Source organism: Triturus cristatus, chromosome 2_1 (assembly GCF_964204655.1).
Source record: "Triturus cristatus chromosome 2_1, aTriCri1.1, whole genome shotgun sequence".
Classification (NCBI taxonomy): Eukaryota; Metazoa; Chordata; class Amphibia; order Caudata; family Salamandridae; genus Triturus; species Triturus cristatus.
Window position 1 is genome coordinate 569,278,329 of NC_140581.1, and position 20,257 is coordinate 569,298,585.

Below are 20,257 nucleotides of genomic sequence, written 5' to 3' on the forward strand. Positions count from 1 at the left end.
TTGTACTTGAGAAAAAGCTGGGACCTCAGGTAAAAACTTCAGAAAGGGTAAATTCCTCTAAAGAATGTTAGTTATCTGCAGGGAACAATTCAGGATAAAGCGGAAAAATCAACAAACATACCATCTTGCAACAAAGAGCATTATGGGAGAAAGTAGAAACCGGAGGGGGGGGGTGGGGGGGTGGGGGGACGGACTGTATCAAGAGTCTGGCTGTAAAAGAATGGACTTGAAATAATGTACCTCATATTTCCAACATTTTGAACTGCTTTTTCTTTAAATAAAAGCACATTTTTTACTTTTTCCTTTCTGTGTATGTACAATTCCTTGTGTGAAAGGCAGCTATGCTTTGCATTATTGGCCGCAAACACGCTCAATACATTTTTTACTTCTACTGACTAATAGATCATTCCAAATATATCCATAAAATGTCACAAGTAACACAAAAGGTTTATAAAAATTGTTTATTTTTTCCATAAGGAAGGGCAATGGGAAAATGTCCACAATTTTCCACATATGGTTTCCTTTAAACAGAGCCTACATGACATGTTCAGCACCAAACAAAAAAAAAAAAATGTATACAAATAGGTTTACAAATAACCATGGAATATATTCTAAAAAGCAAAACATTTAATATTGCACTTTTGTCTGTGATTTTGGATCCTTCTTATTTGCTCCTAATTCAAAATCAGGAAACTATTTGAATACTGGAGAACCTCTAGTTTCCGTTCAGGATTTGACCAATGCTTAGGAAATTAGGTAAAAAAATAATGCCTCTAAAAACAGAGTAAAGAAATATTTCCATTAACTTTATTTAATAAAGTTTTAAGAAATGTTTGTCTGACCACAATGTCAAGCGATAGTAATAATGGCATATGACTGCTCTATCCTAGAAAGTGTTCCATAGGCTACTCATGAACCCAACTTTTTCTGGGAAAGTTGTTTAAAAGCTATGCATGAGGATTTGTTCCCATGTATGTTTAAAAAAGAAGAAAAAAGAAAGATTGAACAATAACATGGGGCGTGCCCAACCAAAAGATCACTGAATGCCCACCAAGTATTTCATATGATAGCAGTAGTTCGAGAAGTGTGATGACATTACCAAAATAGGCGACCAACGTTTAAAATGCCACCCTGCAGTGGTTTGTGTAAGTTTAGTTTGGTGAAGACCTAGTCCTTAAAAATTGAATCACATAAAACGCGACTCAATTGAATACGATACTCTTCTGTCGGCAACACTTTCGAAAGAATACATGCTTTCTTAAAGGACACTTATAACAAAAACCAATGTGAAGCCCAAAAGAGACTTCAAAGCAAGATAGCATTTCACCAGTAAGTGGATAGCCCGTTATCAATGTTTTTTTCTTGTTGCAACGCTTCATTTCCTAGGTTCAATGGTGGAAACACTGCATTTAACCATTTTAAACTAAGTCTCAACTCTGAATAACTGCACGTGTAGAATGAGTATTTCTGCAAGCGCACAAAAGCATTTGTGCTCTTGGTATTTGTGCTACCTCTGGATCACATTTTTGAAAACCACTGCCTAACACACGTCGGCTGCAACTAACATTTGAACATTTTCTCCTGGTGAAGCCTTCCAGAATACACACTCCAAGTTTTACTGAGAAAACAAGCATGTGCCACAGTTGCCTTATTCCTCCTTACATTTTTGCAGATTAAGGGCACCAAAAATGTGAATGCAAAAATGCATTGATAAACTTCTTGGCATTCTGAATGTATGCGTGCCGACAATCAGAATAAGGCCCTTGTGCTTATAAATCTGACAAAAAAGGCTTTTTGTAAACCTGATAGTGGCACAATATAAAAGATCCTCTTGCACAACTCCTGAATCTTTTAATCCATATGCATTTAACTTTTATCCAAACGACCAAGCACATATGTGTTTTAGGTATTCAACTAAAACTGTGCACTAAGTGCACTTTGACTGTTGAGGGGTTGCCTTTTGTCTTACAAAGAGAATAATAGCTGAAGTACCCCTTGAAGCCTGTGTGCAGGGCAGTGTCTGTGCATACGCTAGTGCGGTCTGTCCCCTTCTATGCCTATGCATATGCATATGTTGGTACTGCTTCCTTGCAGACTGTGCATATTCTGGTGCAGGCCACATCCTCCATCATTAGATTTACAGAGCGGTACAGTGTGTGGATCTGTTTTTATCCACACCCAGGCCAACACGGCATCAGCCTCGACAACAAAAGAGCACAAAAAGAACTCATTCTTTTGCAAATTAGGTGTCCACCTGAGATTCAGCTGCCGTGTACATCTTTTAACTGACTGCTGCTTGTGAAAACAGCAGTAAAGCGATATATTTCTGTAGAGAAATTAAGGTAAACAACATTGAAAAGCTTTTCTCATTACATTCCATAAATTTGTCTTTTTTTTTTTTTAAACATAATAAATATGTTTGCGTTCTATTAAAACAAGGACTGACGAAGGAAATTGATGTCTGTAAATAAATCCACCACTTGAGCCAAGGTGAGGAGGCAACAGAAATATGGTCAGCCAAAAAGGACGATACTGAGCATGTATATAGGCAGATCATGTCCAAGCTACATCAACGTACAAAAAACGTCAGTGCATTCATCTTCTTTTAGCTTCTCGACGCGTTCTTAAGCTCCTGGTTGTGCAGATCGCAGGCAAGTCAAACATGTTAAGATCAGTATGGTGTTAATGAGCAAAAGCTGTAGTGATACCGCACCACACAACATGAGCACTGAACAAGTGCAAATAGGGAGGGTAGAACCCTCTTTAACAACGTGGCGAGTTCCCCGATACGAACTGCCAATGACAGGACGCATTAGCATGTGCAGACATAGGGAAAGAAAGCTCAACTCGCAGCATGACGTGCAGTCTTTTGGGTATGCTGTGGATTTGAACTCATAACCACAGGTTGCTGATGCCACGTATTCCAGGTTTTCTTGGTAACAGCAAATCATTCTCTTAGAAAACATATCTCCCTGATAAGTCTTCCATGCTCCTGTCTCAGTTGAGAACCGTCAGTTCAACTGGAGTCCTTTCTTCAGGACTTGCTTGAGTCATCTCTTCAACGAGAAGGACAAGATGGATGCTCGTCTATGGGCTGATCCGGGTTAGGGTCAACCTAAATTTAAAAAAAATAACATATGAAATGTAAGTAAAGCAAACTGGTCTCACTCTTAAACTACCTTCTATTCTAAGGCCTTACAGCGGCAGTACGCAATAATTTCTAGTTATGCAACACATATTTACACATTTTTATTGCTGCAGTGGAAACTGGTTATTACCCCTCACATACTGCATAGAATAACCTGCAACCACATGATTTTAGTTAAAGACCTTGGTTAAAAACTAGTCCACCTGACAAAACTGCTTGACCTAAGGGATACATGGATAACGCATGCAATATACATTCCACGACAAATCTTCAGACAACATTCAGGAAAAATGGGACATCCACTTTGGGTGGGTGTCTTATGGCAAGTTGCATGCAGATCCATTTAACAGGGGCTTAAAAATGGAGAGTGTGACTCCATGAGTAAAATTTTCCATTTTAACTTTCATACTATTTTTTTGCTCCTTCGTACTTCCCAAAAACATTTAACAGAATAACCCCGTGTAAATACAACTATACACAAGAATTGGTGTAAATATTTTCCTTAGTTCAGAAATATGCGTTTAAAACCCGTTCCAGTCACAACAATGTTACATTTTAGAACGATCTGTAAAAATGAGCGGATCCAATTAAAAATACAATCGAATATGGAGCTTTTTTCTCCCGTCATCAATTGTAGTAAGAAAGTGTCCTTGTGTTGGTTTGGTGTAAATCTGTTCAGTAGTTCCATGCTGATCCATGGAGGGGGTGATGGGGCTATGAGCGGTGGAATGGTTAAACAAATGTTTATTTGCTAAATTTGACACCATTTGAATAATCTACAGAAAACGTGTCTGATGTTTGGAAAATGTTGCTTTATGTTGTGTTTTGAGCAGATCCGTCAGTGAAAAGAAAAATGGAGGGCAAAAAAAAATAAAGTTCCACTCACTAATAACTTTGGCACGGTTTGATTCAGCATGAAAATTAGCAGCTAGCAAAATAAGGCCAGTCCAAGGCCAGGCAGGACAGGGGACTGGCCTCACACACAGAATGGATACATACATGGAAGGGGACTGTGGTCCATCACAAAAAAACGCCGAGGAAATACATTTTAAAAAAGCCCTAAAATTTGGCAGTTAGTGTGCAATGCACATAACTCATGGCCCCTGCCATGTTCATTACACCCTTAATCCACTGGTATTGGAAGAAGATACAAAAGGTTTGTACAAAGAGCAAAACATGGAGGGGACACGGTATATTTTGCGTTCCACACCGTACCTGGCTCTTGCAAATTTCAGGGATTTTTCAGTTTTGTGTTTGCTGCACCTATCAACTAACCGCTAAATGTTTGTTTTTTTAGGTCTCGCCTGGGGTTAGCAGCGCGCATGCGCTGCTCTCACCATGCAAGGGCTTTTTGTAATCAATGCCCTTTTGGAAGGGGACATGAAGCTCCACCATCTTTATTGGGTAGCGTCACCTTCCATGAGAAACGCTGGCTTCTGATTGTAAAGGAGGCTTCTTAGTCCCTCCTTGTTACCGCCTTGTCCACTTTTTGCCCCGCCCACCGGGACTGGATCTTTTAGTTTCAGTGTTATACACGGTTTCCTTCATGTCGGCAAGCACTGTTTTTGGCGCACACCCAGATTATAGTTCTCAGCGGTGCCTCTCCACGGGGTCAGAGCGCCGTGCTTCTGTTTTATTATATATAACACCGCGCATTATCGGAGGCTGCTGAGCTATTTCTGACACGGCACGCACGAGCAGATGAAGGGCGCCGGCTCCTGGCAGTAGAGGGGACTATTGTATCGAGACGTCCATATTATCCTTACAAACTAGAAGAGCTTCCCTCTTGGCACATGTCTTCCATTTTTAGGATAGCAACATGTTTGTATAGAGCATCATGCCGCAGGTGTCGCTTCTAAGCGCTGTAAGGACCAGACGTTACGATGAGTCAATTTATGGCACTATTTACTGGTGCGTCCACCTTCAATAAATCTATGCATCTGCACGAAGTCCTTTCTTTACACAAGACTGTCTTAATGTCTGGTGCGTACTCTAAGTACCGACGCGCTAATGCTTAAATGCCCACACGTAGCACTCTGCTGGCTTCTAGGAGATACAGTGAGCTGTGCGGTTATGTTGGCAGTGGTAAATTGGTTTGTTTTAATCAGTGTGCATCTTGTATTATTCCCAATTATATACTGAAGCCGACCTACACTTTTCCGTACCCCCACCTATCTATGCAGCTCCAACACACTCCACTGAAAGTGTCCGGTTCCAGACAATGTATCGGCTACCATTTACTCTGCAGCTATCACATAGGCGCGCGCCCACTGGCATACCACCGAATACCTCCGCATCAGTTCTCTCACCATATAGCCATGCGCCCCTTGGGGTAGTCCAGAAGTGGATTTGGCACAAAGACACCTCTTTTCAAGGGAGGCTGTCAGTGAATTTTCCGTTACGGTTTATTACGGTGAAACACTTCACTTGGATTTGTGGAACATCAAACCACATCAGCGGATTTATTTCCCAGTGACTTAATTGTACATTATCCATGTGCATCTTGACTAATTGATTTACATAAATTGCTTACAACCGTTACACCCTTTACCCTGGATTGGTGGAATACACCACATCAGTGTCTTCACTTTTTAGAGACTTATTTTATCTACACGCAGCTTCAAAATTGATACCTATCCCATGTGCTAGTAACCTTTGGTGCTTCACAATAGTGGACCTGAGGAAGTCTTTTTAAGAAGAAAAGGGTTGGCTGTGCTGATTTCATCCAAGTCTATCATTCCATCCAACCTGAATTACACATTGGGGTCGGGATAAATAGTAACCTTGAAGGATTGTGTTCATTAGGTCTAGTTAAATGTCAAAGCTTTTAATACAATTATGATAGTTAGAAGTCAATACAATTCACCAATATTATGAATAAATGAGTTTTCTTTTGCTTCAAATTACAAATAACTGCTTATTATTTTAAATGTTGGTCTGCAGTAGGCATTAGTGGTATGTTGTAGAAGTTATTTTCTCTTGCAGTACTTATTTGCACTTTATAGCAGCAGCAGGGGAGAAGCCTGCGGTAGCACCGTTTAGTATCGCTTTTCTATTAGTGACCACAGCAATAGGGAGGTATTCGTTGGGTTGTATTCGTTACACTACTGCCTTTTTTGTATTAGTATGTACCCATTTCCCCTAAAACTGAATTGAAAGGACATTAGGGTTATAATACAGAACCACTGAAGTTTAATGGCTGTGGTAATCAGTCATTGTAACTCTCTACCCTCAATGCACTGCTCATGAACTCACATGGATTAGGATTGGCTGTGGAGGCCAGAAATTACTTTGACCTTCTCTAAGGTTTAGTATCGAGCCTTATGGCCAGACTCTGCAATTCAGTTCAATGACTTAAATGGAATTATATCAATGTAATTTAACAAAAAGCGTTATTTCTTTTGAGTCACACATTCTAACTTGCCTTCAAGAATGCTTTTTGGAACCGGTTTCTAGGGTCTGGATCGCTCAGTTTGGGTCATTTTAGAGCTTACTGCTCTCTGCCTTTTTAAGTTTTTATAGACCCACCACACCTCAGACGTTCTTGAACCTTTCTCAAATAGAATGCCTTTGTAACTGGTTTTCCACTTCAGATTTTTCACCCCTCCTCCCCCACGTTTGAGGATTGGAATATAAAACAAATATTAGCCACCTCTGCCAGTCTCTTTTCCCAGATTTGAAAAACCTACCTCTGAGTATAAAGGTGGCGGCAGGAAACGGAATTCTTGGATGTATGCAAACAGTGGCCCCGGAAGCGCCCTCTCAAAATCACACGCAGATGTAGGCGACAGACACTGCCTTTGCTCATCTGTGACTACTTCTGCATAGCTAGGGGGTGCTGGAAAAAAAAAAGCCAAAAGGAACGGTTAGGTTTATACTACAAACAAGCCAGTTTTCACACATTCAAATCAAGGACATTCCTGTACTATTATTCAAACCACGTTTAAATCAAAGCAGCAATACTTCTGAAATAGACCCCAAGAAAATGTAACTTCTGTGAGCCTCATTCACATAGCTTTGGTGATACCAAAAGGTAGGTTCACACAGTTACATTTACAATTTAAAACTTCCGATTTGGATTTAGGTTCTGGGAATTTGTTTTTCAGATTAGAAAATCCAAGCAAAACACCGACCTACTTACTTTCAGCCCGGCATATGCAATGCATTAAAAGAGGGGCAATGTGTTAGTGATGCAAACCATGACATCTCCTACTTCAAAGTCATAAATGTGTGGCTATTCCAAAAAGTTTTCCGCTGTGCTCCCCAACTTGGAAGCACATATAAAACCAACACTGCTGAAAGCAGCAGAAAGTGCGTTTCCTAAGCGAGAACATGTGCCAAGACATTTTGCAAGCACACCCTGGAAACGATTTCCCGATAGGAGGCAGGCAGATAGTAAACCTACTTTAAGATATTCACAAAAAATGCCAACATTAGCACTTTTTATTTCGGTATTACCCCGACCCTCTGCACATAAACCCTCTCTGCTGTGTATTAATTGCAGGTAATATCTGCCATGTGGACGCTTTTAGGTACTGAACAGTTTACATGTGGGAAACAGCACTGCTGCACTAGAACTGCCGCCACAGGGATGAGAGACACAAAGAGTCCAATTTATTTAAGGATGGTGGTAAAATCGTGCCTAAAAAGGTGTCAATATACTGGTTACCTCTACCGGAGTGGAAAAACGTAAACCTCTGTTTAGATCAGTTTGCCAGTAAAACGGGTAAAAAGTTACAAGAAAGCGTCGTTTTTGCATGCTTATGTTGCTGTGGTCCTGAAAGCTCTACCCGTAGTACTGAGTGAGTCTATATACTGCTGCACTTCAAGGGTTTGTAATTGTTTGGTCTGCCACAGTGTCCAACACCGAACGTACGTGTTGAATCTCCTTCAAAAAGCAAGGGCTGTTAACTGACATATGTGGCTAGACCCATAAGTGAAGTTTTACATTTAAAATCATATTCAGCGGAAATGACTGGAAGCACGTGTCTTTCGACCCCTTCTCAATCAAAAACATGTAATTTGCACTTTCATAATCAGAACATAATACATCCATGGGTTGATTAATAGGCAACAAAAGTAGGCTCTCGCTGTTTTGAAAGTCCTTTTATTGAGATCAGACTGGAATTCTATTTTAAATCCCTTTAATAGGATGTAGAACTGGTAAAATATGCGGTCTTGTTCCAACTTGAAATTATGATGCAACAAAATCTAGCACTCTCAAATTGCCCACGCGTTTCATTTGGCTTTTCAAGGCTTTTTACAACGGTTGTGTTCGAAAAGTCCTTCCATTAAAGCATTTATGGTTTATGTCGAAAATGTTATGTTCTAATCTCAAACAGACAGCCCTTGCTAGTGTTGCGTAAACACAAACACACATATGAGCCACGCACAATGGTCCGCACTAAAAGTATGCACGGCATTTTATGAAGGGAAACTAAATTACCTTCAGGTCTTTCAGGAAGCGCAAATCCCAACCAGTTCATGTTTGCACTGCACTGACTGCTGACACTTGATGTCCTGCTACCGAAAGGGTGTAATGGAATAGTACCAATGACAAGCGGCAAATTAAGAAATAAATCCATGGCGCCAGGAATGTCCACATATACCTGCAAAAAGTATCATAAAATAGCAAGATTAGAAAAGTGCATAGTTTGACTTTTTGGCACTTTTGTAGGTACCGAGTACATTTTGGTTAGCGTGGAAACATTGAACATCAATAAATAATTATGCATTGGCAAAGCAAGCATGTTTGTATTTAGAGTGCTACTGCATACAGACCTAGCATATTACAGCAAGACACATTGGAAGGACCCTGCAACAGCAGACAGATGGGCTACACTTTTAAAGAATTTCGACAGAATTTAATGCAAGCACTAAAGTGGAGGCAGAAAACTGAACTCAGCCAATAGCATCAGGTGGGAGATGAATACTCTACTCGGCTGGGCCAAGATGTGAACAAAGTCTCAAGCCAAGGGGCTGAAATAGATTGATTGAAGAAAGCCAATAGATGTAAGGGGGAAGACTCAAATCCCACTCTACGTATATTGTTGCCATCTTATCACCTTGACAGCTATATTGTCAAATCCCAGGCCTAAAAAAAGGTTCTGTACAGACTCCATCGTTAAATAATAAACCGTCTATTCTTTTCACATTTACTGTGCCAGAAACGAAATATTTCCCCAGAACAATATTACACTCTAACGGGTCACCGGAATACTCTGTGCAAAACGGTCCATCTCTATAGCTTTTTTTCCTCTCCTATAACAAATTTTCTGCATTTTTCTTTTAGCTATATTTTAGTGTCCCAAAAGTATTACACTGAGAAAGATGTAACTTTTCTCTGGGAGATTGGTTAAGTGGAGAGCGGCAGTGTACCAATCAAAGCATTTGTAAAGCGCACTACTTACCCGTGAGGGTCTCAAGGCGCTAAGGGGTGAGGGAACGCTGCTACTGTTCGAAGAGCCAGGTCTGGAGTCTTCTGAAGGTCAGTACGTCTTGGGTCTGCCATAGGCGGATGGGGAGGGTGTTCCATGTCTTGGCGGCGAGGTGGGAGAATGATCTGCCGCCGGCGGTCACTCTTCAGGTGCGGGGGGGGGGGGGGGGGGGGGGGGGGGGGGGGGAACAGTGGCAAGGGCGTGGTTGGCAGAGCGGAGCTGGCGGGTGGGGGTGTAGAAGCTGAGTCGGCTGTTGAGGTACGCTGGTCCGGTGTTGGAGTGCTTGGTGTGCGTGGGTGAGAAGCTTGAAGGTTATCCTCTTGTTGACGGGGAGCCAGTGCAGGTCTCAGGTGGGGTGTGATGTGGCTGCGGCGAGGGATGTTGAGGATCAGGTGTGCGGAGGCGTTCTGGATGCGTTGGAGCAGTTTGGCCAATGCTCCTGCGTAGAGGGAGTTTCCGTAGTCCAGTCTACTGCTGACGAGGGCCTGGGTGACCATCCTTGTTTTGGTGGGTATCCACTTGAAGAAACTGCAGAGCATGCGGAGGGTGTTGAAGCAGGAGGAGGAGACGGCATTGACCTACTTCGTCATGGAGGGTGGAGGCGAGGATGATCCCTAGGTTGCGTGCGTGGGCGTTGGGAGCTGTTCCTAGTGCAGTCGGCCACCAGAAGTCATCCCAGGCTGAGGGGGTGGATCCAAGGATGAGGACCTCCGTCTTGTCCGAGTTCAGCTTCAGTCGGCTGTTTCTCATCCAGTCGGCGACGGCCTTCATTCCCTCGTGGAGGTTGGTTTTGGCGGTGTGGGGGGGGTCCTTTGGTGAGGGAGAGATCAGCTGGGTGTCACCGGCGTAAGAGATGATGTTGAGGTTGTGCAGTCGGGCGACGTGGGCGAGCGGTGCCATGTAGATGTTGAACAGCGTTGGGCTGAGGGATGAGCTCTGGGGTACGCTGCAGATGATCTTGGTGGCTTCGGAGGGGGGAGAGGGGGGGGGGGGCACAGTTCTTCCGGAGAAGAAGGAGGTGGTCCAGTCCAGGGCCTTTTCTTTCATCCAGGTGTCGTGTTCGTAGTTTGCGGTGGCAGACCACGCCGAAGGCGGCTGACAGGTCCAGGAGGATAGGGCCGCGGTTTCTCCGTTGTCTAGCAGGGTCCTGATGTTGTCGGTGGTGGCGGTGAGGGCAGTTTCGGTACTGTGGTTGCTGCGGAACCCGGACTGGGATGGGTCCAGGATTTGGTTCTCCTCGAGGAATCTGGTCAGTTGTTTGTTGACTGCTTTCTCGATGACCTTCGCTGGGAACGGGAGCAGGGAGATGGGTCGGAAGTTCTTGGGGTCCGCCTTGGGTTTCTAGAGTAAGGCGTTGATCTTGGCGTGCTTCCAGCTCTCCGGGAAGGTTGCTGTCTCGAAGGAGATGTTGATTGCTTTCCGGAGATGGGGTGCGATGGTGGTGCTGGATTTCGGGTGTTGCCCCGAGATTAGACTCAGGGACAAATGGGCTGCCAAGGTCCATACGCACAGATAATTAAAGCCCTCCCTAAGACTTTGATGTAGTCAATAAAAAAAATAAAAATGAAGGGGGAAATTACCAGGAGGGGTAATATTTTAAAAACATGTCATTAAGAAGACAACAACAACTATAGTGAGGGTGCATGAGAGACTAACAATTGAGTAGATTGGTCCTTCAGGAAGCAAACTACTCATGGCAAGAGAATGACACCCAAACTCAACATCACATAACCATTAGATAAAGTACACACACCAACAAATGAATGGCAAAACACATATCCCTCATCTCTGCATACCAACAGTTTGGTTACAAGTTGCAGAACTTTTAACTGTTTTGCAATGGGTTGCTATTTACTACTCAAATTCACTGGAGGAAACGTTAGCCAATAAACAGGATCATTAAAAATAACTCCTACCCAATTTTTTTTTAAAAGATACAAAAAAAAAAAAAAACTCCTACCATTAACGAATATTCCACACGGATGATACTACAGTCTAGAATGGAGGGAGAAACTGGAGGAATTTTCAACTGTTTGCCATTCCAGGTCTCAGTTTTTCCAGAAGACAGAGATTCCCCACGCAAGTTGGCGACAAGCTGTTTCACTTCTTTCATTTTCCCTTTGGCATAGAAAGTCTGAGTTTGGTAAATGGCTGCCTTTGGCACTACCATCCGGGAAGAACAGTTTTCAATTTCAGCAAAAATTTGAATTGATTCACCTGCACAAAAAACAAAAAAAAATAACATAAGTAATATTCTAGAGTTTCACCAAGTACAACCGTACACAACCATTACTATATTAAGGGACAACTGTTTCTCCCCCACAGAGGGTGGTTAATAAAACTTAATTTCTGAGAAAAGGTATGTGCAACTTACCAGGTGTATAGCCCTTCCTTTCTATTTTGGCACTTAAGGATATTGGGCCTGAGGTACAGAACCAGCAGCATAGCGTCTTCTCTTTTGTGCCAGCCTGGGGTGACTGCAAGAAAGGAAAACAACTGTATGAACATATGTTCGGAGGAATACTTTCAGCTTATTAAGTGATCGGTTGTTTAAAAGTGTGCTTATTTTAATAAGATTAGGGCAGCAACGTGATATTTTCAAGACAGAAAATAATTTCCCAAACTTTCAGGTTTGAAAAACAACCTTTCATCATTGTTACAAATGTGTGTAAAAATACATTTTGTTTAACAAAACAAAGAAGCCTTATTGTCAAGGACTAATATTTGTACAGCTAGTCTTGCATATAAAAACAGTTCAGAAACCTGGTGGAAACGGACAGATTAAATGCAGCCACCACTGCAGTGGATGGAATGATAGCCATTTCAGAGCAAGCAGTCCAATGAAAACCTAAAATTGAGGTGTTTTTTTTCTATAAATGCTTCATGTGACTAACTGCATATATACTGCCAACCTTAAGTCTCAGCTAAATAATTTCTCAGTGAGATTAGCTGAACAAGATGTAAACCACACCTCGGGCAAAGAAATTACAAGTGTAACCTGCATATGTGTGTTTTACCAACTTTGGTTGAGGTGCTGGCAACGCTGCAAAACCTGGATAATCGTTAACATCCTTGGTGTAGTGTTCATGCATCCTAAATATCAACTCTTTCGACAGATGGCAGGCATTACAATTCAAACACAAAAACCATAACGCTAAAAAATGAGGACAAGGCCTTCTGCTTATCGTACAAGCAGTATCTCAATATGCCTTAGTTTCGGGGTGAGATTCACTCCTCATCCACTCTATGCTAAAAATAAACACAACTTGTAGATACCAACATCTAGAATAAATTGAGAAAAAGACCAATGTCTCAGAAGAGGTTTGCAACTTCTATGTTTAAAGTGTACAGATGATGCCCAAATAAATCCAAACATGGTTAGCCAAAGATCTTGCAGTGCAGTGGGTAAATAGTGACGGGTACTGTGAAAGAAACTTGCACGTTTTAGTCTGTGCTTTAAACCTTGAAATCAGATCCCTTACTTTATTGGCAGGATGATGGGATGGTTTTGAAAAATGTAACAGACAAAAAAAATACTTGCAATATTCATAAAGCTGCTGCAAAAACTAAAACCAATATAAATCAAATATATAATTGAAAATTATGTTTCCTTGGAATATTAACTGCAAGGGTCCAGGCTCTAAGATTTATAATGCAGGTTGTTAATACAACGAACTACATAATCTTGAGCATAACTGCCAACGTGTACCAAAACATTAACTATAAAAAACACATGTACAACCTTTCCCTTGCAAATATGAAATGTACTAGGTGCATACTATGCCCACAGGATGTAAAATCAAATAAACCAAATATAGTTCAACAACTTTCTTACAGTTGTATAATTTTTAAGCCACAGTACAGGACTGTATACTAATAGTGTGGGCATCTTCCAACTTCATAAGCACTAAGCACTGTTCTATGGCCCAATAGGATTCTACTGCCTCAGTTCATAATATACGAGGCAAATATTCGGCCACACACTATGGTTTTTAATTTCTCCATGTTTCAGCTAGTCACAGTGCACATTCCATATCAGAATGATTAGCCTTCAGAAAACTAAAGCTATGTGGACAATATACTAAACAAGTTGTATTTGTGGTCATGATTCACCGAGGGCATACCAAGAAGGCAGTGTACATACTAGGATTCTAATAATAGGAATAATGTATTACTGGGAGGCATGTCTTATTAATGACATATCTAGAAGGCAGGGGTAATCAAATTGGAGACCTCCTCAGTTCTAGAAACCAGTGAATAACTGGTTCTTCAACCACCCTTATGAATTACGCAACTGGTCAATACTTTGCACTCCTTCAAGGTTGAGGCATTTCGACAATACACTAAGTGCAGATTGAAAAAAAGCCTCATTTCTTACCAGTAACAAAGGAGTGTTGATATCTATGTGTTCAAAGACTGTAAATTCCTTCTTCAGTTTTACTGGTAGTAGCCAAGCCCTGTGTAATTCAGCTTTCACCCAATAGCGTACACTGCCATGTCTGCCTTCAAATGAGGTAGCAAGTGGTCTGTGCAAGATAAAAAGGTCAAAAACGGTTAGTCTTTCAAGAAACTGAATCGCATTCGAGTGGAGCATAAGCATATGACTTCATACAGTTAACAATACTACTGTCTGGCAAAGTGTCAAGAATAAATTAGGAAGCCAAACATGTAATTATGCTTTGCATGGTACAGTAATAACATGGAACCTCAAAGCAATGGTGGTTTTCAGTCTTTCCACATATATAAATTAAGCTAGAATGTGTGGCCAAGAAATAAATGGCTTCAATCGTGATCAGTTTGTTCTTAATTCATTTAAATAATTACGACTGATCAGATAACATGTATCCCATTTAAATGGAAAATGTTGCTCTACTTGACTAATAATAAGGAGCACACACACTTAGCAATAAAAATGATATAGTAACAGAGAATGGGATACCATTCTAAAGAGAATATAAAAGTTGTTACTTGTAAAGACCCATTAATAAGAGACTATTAAAGGCCCATGAAATAAATTGCCTTTCATAGGTTACAATGGTGCAGCAAATATACATATATTAACCTGCTACCACTGAAAAAGTCTAATTAAAATGAACATTCCACATATCAGATTTTCAATTACTGATTGTATTTCTTTTTTTTACTAAAAAAAATACTAACGTTTGTGGAAGCTCAAAGCTGAATGCATATTCATGCCTTCCTGAATGAATAGTGGTGAGACCTTCTTCAGAGTTGTCATCATCTAGGGATTAAAATAGAATGATGTTACCATGCATAAATCATACCACTTTAAAGCTCCTTATATATCTATGCACATTTTACCAAGCTCTGTGGTTTCAGGTCAGAATAAAAGATGGGCATTTAAAGAAATTAAAACTAAAACTGGAGACTACCATTTGAAACTGCTCTCAAGATTCATTTGGTTCTGGTATTATGGATAAGACATACACAATATAACCTCTGTTAACTGAAAGACAGCACACATTCTATAAACATAGGCCAAGTATGCATGGTGAGGTTTAACACCTGGGCTTAGTTTCTTTCAGCAGATTCTACATTTCGGAGCAGGTCAACCATTCCACCCGCCTTGTCATTAACATTTTTTGCAGATCATCCTATACAGTACTTTAAAATACCACGTTTGAGGGAGGTCAGTTGCGGGACACTTCTAACTGTAAAACGCATATTAAAGGTGGTCCAAGCAGTTAGAGATCTTAGCCCAAATATAAATGCAACTTGCAATTGTGTGGCGAACCTAGGGACATGCTGCTGGCATAGAAGAAAAGTGACATCTTGGTCACGGTGAAAGAAATGGTACTTATGTGGTGGCCATTGACAAAGTGCAACGTGTGACTACTTGCATCTACCTCAGCACCTAGTCTTCCGGCCATCCGGTCTAAAGCCCTGACCGATAACAGCCTCCTATCCTACCTCTCATGTGGATGATTTATTTTACCTTTCTTAAATTTGAAAAGCCTCACGTCAAAATGGAAATCAAATTCATCGAAGTTAATTTTCAAAATCCCCATCGTCTCTTTTTCCATATACTGGCATATGTAATGCTAGCCCCACAACCATTAGAAACGCCAATGTGTTCCTCGTTTTTGACAGTCTACAGCAGGAAGTGTTGTTGGTGCCGTGTACAAGTGTTCAACCCACACCATGCCGTATGCCATGTGCTCCATCCTTTCCCCTCCACCGCATCATCGTAGTGTCCGCTCTTAGTTCGTGTGCCTCCGCCTTTGGGCGCATTTCTCCCAACCCCACACCATAAGGACTATCTGCGGCAGCAGAATTGAGGGCTAACCCAAAAATCAAGTCAACGGTCGGTCTTAAATTTGCAACTCGTTGCCTATCATTTTTTTCATCGAACAAAAGCGTCTATTTTCTTAAGCGGTAACCGTTGCCCCAGGTTTCTGTTAAACGTAGCTAGACTTATCGCCCGAGGCTGCTTGGGAGGGGCTAGTACTTGCAGTAAACAACTTGCCCATCCTTCTTACGGAGGCTGGTCTAGAAGGCTCTCTGTAGGCGTGGGCAGGAGAGCGATCTGGTTGCATTGAAATACAAAAAAAAAAAAAAAGTGCGGCGACACCTCCTCCTTGCCTCTCAATTTCTTGAAGTCTTTTATTTCAGTCCTTCTGAGGTATCCTGTTCGAAATTCGAATGTATTCATTTGATCTTTCGTGATATCATACGTGCGTGTTTATATTTCAGCTAGTGTCTATTAGCACTCGAAAATATTTAAAAGTAGGGTTACCTCGTAAAACCCAGCGAGACCGGTCAAAAAAAACGACAGCGCATACAGCGTGGCCTCGGAGTCAAGGTGTCTTAAAGGCGAGGCGCTGTGATTAAATTGGGGTTAATCGAAATTGGTTTATATTAAGGATTTATCAAATAACAAACCAATTGAGTTGCACGAATGAACATACTTTATTCGGGCAGATATGACATGTCAATAATTCTGCAATTCGCACATAGAACAGCCCTGGGAGCGAGCTTTGTTTGCACATTTAAAAAAAACATCTTTTTCGTATATTATCACGGCCTGTTAAGTTTCTACTAAAAAAACGTTTATTAACGACCTCTTTTAAGTTCTTATTCATTTGAAATGCCACCTCAGCAGTTTTCCGCTGAGTCTCTCGGGCAGAATGTGGTAAACAAGTGCTGCAGAGACGTCAATCACGCACAGACTGGAACTGGAGCAGGAGAGGACCGGCCTAAACCGGTGAGAGCAGATCCAGGCAGCAAGCAGCACCGCCTCATATGCAAAAAACGTGACGTAAATGCACAGCCTAGCCTACTTGCCACCAAGCACCGCCCCTGCCCCTACTTCCGGAGATGCTGTACAGTATAAACCTACTTAATGCCGTTTCCCGGTGGGCGGGATAGAATATTGAATGGAATCCATTCTAGGATCAGGCATAAACAACGTCACTAACAAACCGATTCAGTTAAATAACTATTGTGTTATAGTCGAGAGGTGTGAATAAAAACTAGAAAACGCGTGTTTTTTTGCAATTAAAAGCAAATTTGGTTAGAAAACGCGTGTTTTTTTGCAATTAAAAGCAAATTTGGTTAGAAATTCTTAATGCATAAATTTAATAAATATTACTGAATACGAGCTTAAGACTGGGAAACGTTAAAGCATACCACTTCTTGTGATTGCAACGATTTAGAGTGTGTTGGAATACCTGGCTAGTTTGACTCCAGGGCTCACAACCTGTCGGCGGATTCATGCTTATTGATAACCTATACATCCTCGGGATCATTCCAGGAGCCGCTTAAACAGACAGAACGTGGGCAATGCCTAGTCTATTAATAGCGGCGATGCGCTCATTATTGAGAAGAGTCGGGTAAGAAAACCTGTCCACCTCGGGCTTGGCAACAGCGTCAGCCAATGACAAAATTTCAACGTCGCCTTGGCAACGCACATAACAAATGTGTTCCACCAATCTACAGACAGGAAGGGGCGGAGATCGGAGTGGTGAGATCAGGGCTAAGATAGTGTGAGAAGCAGTGACGTTGAAATAAAACCCTACGCTGCAGTAGCTCGACCCTTCAGACAGTGCTAGAGCTGGTAGTTCGTGGGAGAAATCAAGCCAGAGCCGGAATGTACAAAACGACACGTTAAGCCTACTTTACAGTAATCAATTTAACTTGGTTTGAAGCCACGCGAGAAAAAAAAAACCTGAAAGTTCCGTTCCTATTAACATACAGAAGAAAATGGGAATCCTCTTTCTAAGCAAACACGAATTAACCGGGCAATGTCACTTTTGATCAGTATTAATCAATAAATTCAACTTAAGACTTGTATGTCGCTGTCTTACGGAACACTCATGGAGGTCAGCAGCACATGACGCTTTCAGCCAATGTGAGGCAAAGGCGCAGCAGCCCCCACCCTCCACACCAACCACTGGTCCCAAACAGGATTGAACCGCTTCTAACAAAGGGTAGAAACTTCAGAAAAACAAGATGAGTCTCACTTCCCCATATCTCCACAGCGAGATAAGCTCTCTACGAGGCTGTTCACAAGTGTAATTGCCTAGAATCGGCAAGTACTCCGCCGTAATAGCTCTACCACAGCAGCTTTAATCACAGCAAGCTGCAATATACATATGTATATATCAATTACCATGTGTATTGCACTTCACAAAGTCGAGTGAGCAGTATTTAAAACTCTCCCCGAGTAAAGGGCGAGTAATCTCACATTTTATATGCATTTCAGTTTTTAACTATAGGCAACATAAAACACGTGTAGTGAGTTAAGCATGCCAGATGTCCTTGCTTTAAAGTTATACATTTAGACTATTAATGAAGGAAATGTGGATTTGGAAATGCACACATGCTGTTTTTGCACATACTGCATGCAACTTATATTAAATATGTGTGAAACAAATGTTTCTTAGTTTTTTGCACGGATTCCTGCAACTGGCAGGGAGACGTAAAACAGTAGAAGCATGAGATGCGCACCCTCCACCAGGTTCATTTTTAAGCGCTCGTGTAGAGGTGCCAGTACCTGAGGAAAAAATGGTGTTAGGAGCAATGCACATTTCCACATCGTCGATATCACTTACCTCTTTCGTGCCCAATCAGGATATCTTTGTGATTGAAATATTCTACTTCTTCGGAGTAATTTTGCGTGTAGGCAGTGTTGGATCCGGCATTCCGTGATTCAGTCCAGCGCACTTTTACGTGTCCCCTTCCTTGAATTTTTAGAGATTTGACCCTTATTTCTCCAGTCACTTCGAGATTCACCCTCCCTGAGACGGTGTCCCCGCTGGAGAAGACGGGGACATTACTGTCATTTAGACAGTCAAATGTTATGGTCAAGCTCTTCACCTTCCCCAGCACCATGGTTGTAACAAAAGCTTAGAAAAATAGAATTAAGAAAAAACGTTTCAGATCTCATATAAAAATGTGATCTCGCGGATTGCACTGATTAAATGCTGGCAGGGATCAGTGTTTCTCCTGTAAAGAGTTCATTGGGGTTTCGTGTAAAAAAGTCACAGCACTGGACGCCGCTGTCATGCTGCTCACAGCTCTGCGGTCTCTGTACAAAGACAGGGTGGCTTCGAGCTGCCAGCTCACTTTAAGAGGCAGCTTTTGTGAAAAACAACCTGTCTGCGCATGCGCGGACTCTCCCTGCTGCTACAGTCCAGCCCAGCTAAATGGGACAATTGCCAACAGCTGCAACAGCTGATCGAGGACACTGTTGCGTCCAAAGGTTTATAATCTTATCCTTTCGGAGCACAAAAGAAACGACAGGACCCTGATTTTGCTGTAAGGAACATTAATGTGCGCAGTCGATCATTATACAATCGGCAATGCTGTACAATATTTGTGACGCCTAGAAATACTTGGAAAGTTCAAACCGGAAATGGATGGTTTTTGTTCCCCCATGCCAGCTTCGGACATTATAAGCAGGTGTGATCGCAGTTCTACTCTTGCAATCCATGTTGCTCTGTTTGTGGGCCTTTTATGGTCTACTGAGCCTGTTTTTATACTGTTGCTTTCCCCAATATTAAAACACTCTAAAATCCATGCAGTCTTTCATACATTGTAAAACATTTACAAACCTTTTCCTTACAAGTTGAAAGCTGCCTCAATTTAGAAACATGTGCCACGTTTAGATCGAGCCCGCCACAGCTCATGTGCTGCATTTTCTCTCTTGGCATGTGAGACACTGTTTATAATAAAGGGCTTGGAGCCCGCCCATTCCTTACCATTAGTTGGCTTCAGTGTTACTCTTCTTTGCAGTCTCATAATTGACCAGCACAGGCCATGTGTCACTTCTGTTCCTTTCTTTAGAGCACGGACCAAGCACAGATTGATTCAAACTTAATCAATATGCACCTGCTGTTCCTGACGTGATTGGGGTACTATTTATCCACCCACTTCTCCTCTTACCCTCGACTGGTATTCCCTTCTCCCCTGCACCTCCCTTGTTTTATTTACCCTATACTCTCTCTTTTTCCGCTGTCTGTTATTGCTGCTCCTTCACACCTCGCCTCTCATGTTGCTTCCCCCAACCTTCTTTTTGTAAAAAATATTGCACTGCAGTGTTGCCTTCTGTGCAGCATGACTTTAAAAGAAAGCGCTATGATGCGGTCAACCTTGGCTGCATCCTAATGCTTTTTGTTTTCTTGACTTTAGGCCATGTTGCGCAGCAGCT

The 20,257-nt window shown here is 41.8% G+C and overlaps 1 protein-coding gene across 1 annotated transcript; it reads right to left on the bottom strand.

Moving 5' to 3' along the window:
- Positions 1-446: 446 nt before the first annotated feature.
- ARRDC3 (arrestin domain containing 3) lies at positions 447-19,181 on the bottom strand. The gene is made up of 8 exons (XM_085632469.1): positions 18,660-19,181; positions 14,746-14,827; positions 13,964-14,111; positions 11,960-12,062; positions 11,546-11,802; positions 8,595-8,757; positions 6,838-6,986; positions 447-3,115 (listed from the first exon to the last, which is right to left on the bottom strand). The coding sequence occupies exons 1-8, from the start codon at positions 18,937-18,939 to the stop codon at positions 3,059-3,061; spliced, it is 1,239 nt and encodes a 412-aa protein (XP_085488595.1). The 5' UTR covers positions 18,940-19,181; the 3' UTR covers positions 447-3,058.
- Between the last annotated feature and the right edge of the window lie 1,076 nt (positions 19,182-20,257).